At 39.7% G+C, this 2,600-nt stretch overlaps 1 protein-coding gene across 1 annotated transcript in view; it reads left to right on the top strand.

Moving 5' to 3' along the window:
* Positions 1 to 2,600, top strand: part of Atp13a4 (ATPase 13A4) — a 130,245-nt gene that overhangs the window by 71,982 nt on the left and 55,663 nt on the right. The window contains exon 9 of the mRNA XM_031364600.1: positions 2,076 to 2,094. Within this exon, the coding sequence (XP_031220460.1) occupies positions 2,076 to 2,094 (19 nt within the window). The remainder of the gene's footprint in view (positions 1 to 2,075; positions 2,095 to 2,600) is intronic.

Raw genomic sequence — 2,600 nt, 5'->3', positions numbered from 1 at the left:
TTTCTTCACAGCATCTTTCAAAGGGCAAATGCTTTCACATTTCTTAAGGGGCAGTTGAGTAGCCTTTCCCTCATGGCTAGTTTAATTTGGAAGGCATCTTTGCAAATTCCAAGGTCGCTCAGCTTTTCTATACAGCTTTAAGTTTTAGGTCTGCACTGTATTTGCGCTGTTCTGCTTTGTGTTTGTTTTGGGCTGTTTGCTTTCCTCGGGTATTTAAGTACTCTGACACTATTTGTTGAAAAAACATTGGCTTTTCACCTTTGCTATGAGCCTTTGTCTATGGAAGTAAACCAATTTCTGGACTCTATGTCCTACTGATTTGTTAACCTGGCAGAGATTTTATTATATGATCTGAATAAGTAATGTGAGCACTTTAGTTTTATTTTCTTGCAGTGCTACTTTGATGTATAAGTTCCCCTCCCTCTTTTGGGTTATTAATTTGGAATGGATCATTAATTTGGAATGACCTAAAATTATCATGGAGACATGTTTTTAACACACTTATGAATAATTATATAGATCAGGTTAGCCTCCCGTCATGCCTGTGAAAAATTATCTTTATTTTGCTAAGTAAAACTATTGGTGGACTGAGTGGAAAGGAAGGAGTGAACTGAACACTGACTGGATGCAATGTGTCCAGCAGATTCAGCCTCTTGCTGCCAGAATTTTTTCATGGTTGGACTGTATTCTCTCAGCCTGTAAGCTGAATGAAATCCTTCCCCCATTAAGTTGCTAATTGTTAATTATTTTGTTACAGAAAGAAACAAAAGTAATTAATACAGAAAATTATCACTGGGAAGTGGTATTGTTGCCTTGATAAACACAACCACATGGGTCTTAGGCCTTTGAAATTATTTTGTGCCTAGAATATGGAAGAGTCTGGTGCTTTCAGGTAGAAAAGTACTAGCATGTTGGAAACAGCTTAATGGTACAGTCTGACCAGACCTGGAAGGGTAGAAAATCGGAGAGAAGCAGATAGTGGTTGCCAGGCTCATGAGCTTTCAGAGAGATGCAAGGATTCCATCAGAAACTGGGCTATAAGTCGTTCATGTGATAACTTGGCCAAGAACCTTGTTTCATTCTGCCTATGTCTTGAGAACTTGAGTTAAGTAGAATTTAAAAGTAATGGACTAATCAGTTAGGTGGAGGCTATTTCTTAACAGGAAAATATTCATTGGCTGTGGCATACCTTTTACTGCCCTTATCCAGGTCTACAGTGAATAGGAACAGAAATTTGGGCAGAGGGATATAAAAATGTGTAGTTGGTAGGGGAGGAAAAGAGCTTGATCAACTTGAACTTTGGAGCCAAGATATATACTGAAAAAGAGGTTGTAATTATTACAGAGAAGCATCTTGTTCCACACTGGGACAATAAGAAATGTACCCTGATGGCAAAACCCCATTAATCAAGGTTTAAGACTCGAAATGCAAACTTATTTGAAAGGAGAGAACTGAAACTGAGAATGCAGCTAACAGGAATCTTTGCTCCTGTAAATCAACTGCTCAAAGAAAGGTTTCTTCAGGGTCATCACCCAGAACTTGATATAGATGAATCATGGATGATGGAATCCATGGTCATGAGGCATTGCTCTAGAGAGCTGCTGTAGCTAGGAAATGTGTGACAGGGTCAAGGTCCTTGCAACCATCCCCCAAGAGGCCATTGATTGAATCTGTAGAGTCTAAGTTTCCGGAGATATACCAGGATGCCAAGAGCATGATATATCTGACTAGAAAACTTGCAGCCATGGAGTAGAGCTAGTCTAAGGAAGAGGCTATGTGTGCTGTGTCAGAAGTGGAGAATTGCAGTTATCCAAGCCATGTCCAGCCATTGTGATTACATTATGAGCCCCAGATGATGGATATGGAGCTGTAAGATTTGATACTATTTCTGCTGCACTTAAATCATGCTTCACTTTGACCATTCCTTGCTATACTTCTATTTTTTCTCTTTGTATTCAGAATGTTTAGTGTGCCATTGTATGATAAAAAATATGTGTGGTGGTTTAAATATGTTTGTCCTATGGGAAGTGGCACTATTAGGAGGCCTTATTGGAGGAGGTGTGGTCTTATTACAGGAACTGCATTACTGTGGAGGTAGGGCTTTGAGGTCTCATATGTATACACTAAAGTCTGGTGAGTTTGGTACAATCTGTTTCTGCTGCCTGTGGATCATCATGTAGAACTCTTGGTTCCTCTAGCACAAAGAAAGGCTGAATGCTGCTATGCTTCTCTCCATGATGATAATGGGCTAAACTTCTGAAACTGTGACCCAGCCCTAATTAGATGATTTCTTTTATAAGAGTTGCCTTGGTCATGGTCTTTATAGCAATGAAACCCTAACTAGACAGAAGTTGGTACAAGGAGTGGAGTATTGCTGTGATAGGCCTGACCATCCTTTGGTTTGGAGGAATGTACACTTTGGGACTTGGATTTAAAAATCAGTAGAATGCTGTAAGTGGGACTTAATGGGCCATCCTAGTAGGAATGTGGAAGACATTGGTGCTGAGGGAGATTTGAACTCTGGGGGCCTGGCTCAAGAAGCTTCAGAGGAGAAGATTTTTAGTATGTTGCCTAGAGATCTTTTTTTTTTTTTTTTTTTT

This window comes from Mastomys coucha, unplaced genomic scaffold (genome assembly GCF_008632895.1).
Source record: "Mastomys coucha isolate ucsf_1 unplaced genomic scaffold, UCSF_Mcou_1 pScaffold12, whole genome shotgun sequence".
In the NCBI taxonomy this organism is placed as follows: domain Eukaryota; kingdom Metazoa; phylum Chordata; class Mammalia; order Rodentia; family Muridae; genus Mastomys; species Mastomys coucha.
This window is presented reverse-complemented; position numbering and strand designations above follow the sequence as displayed.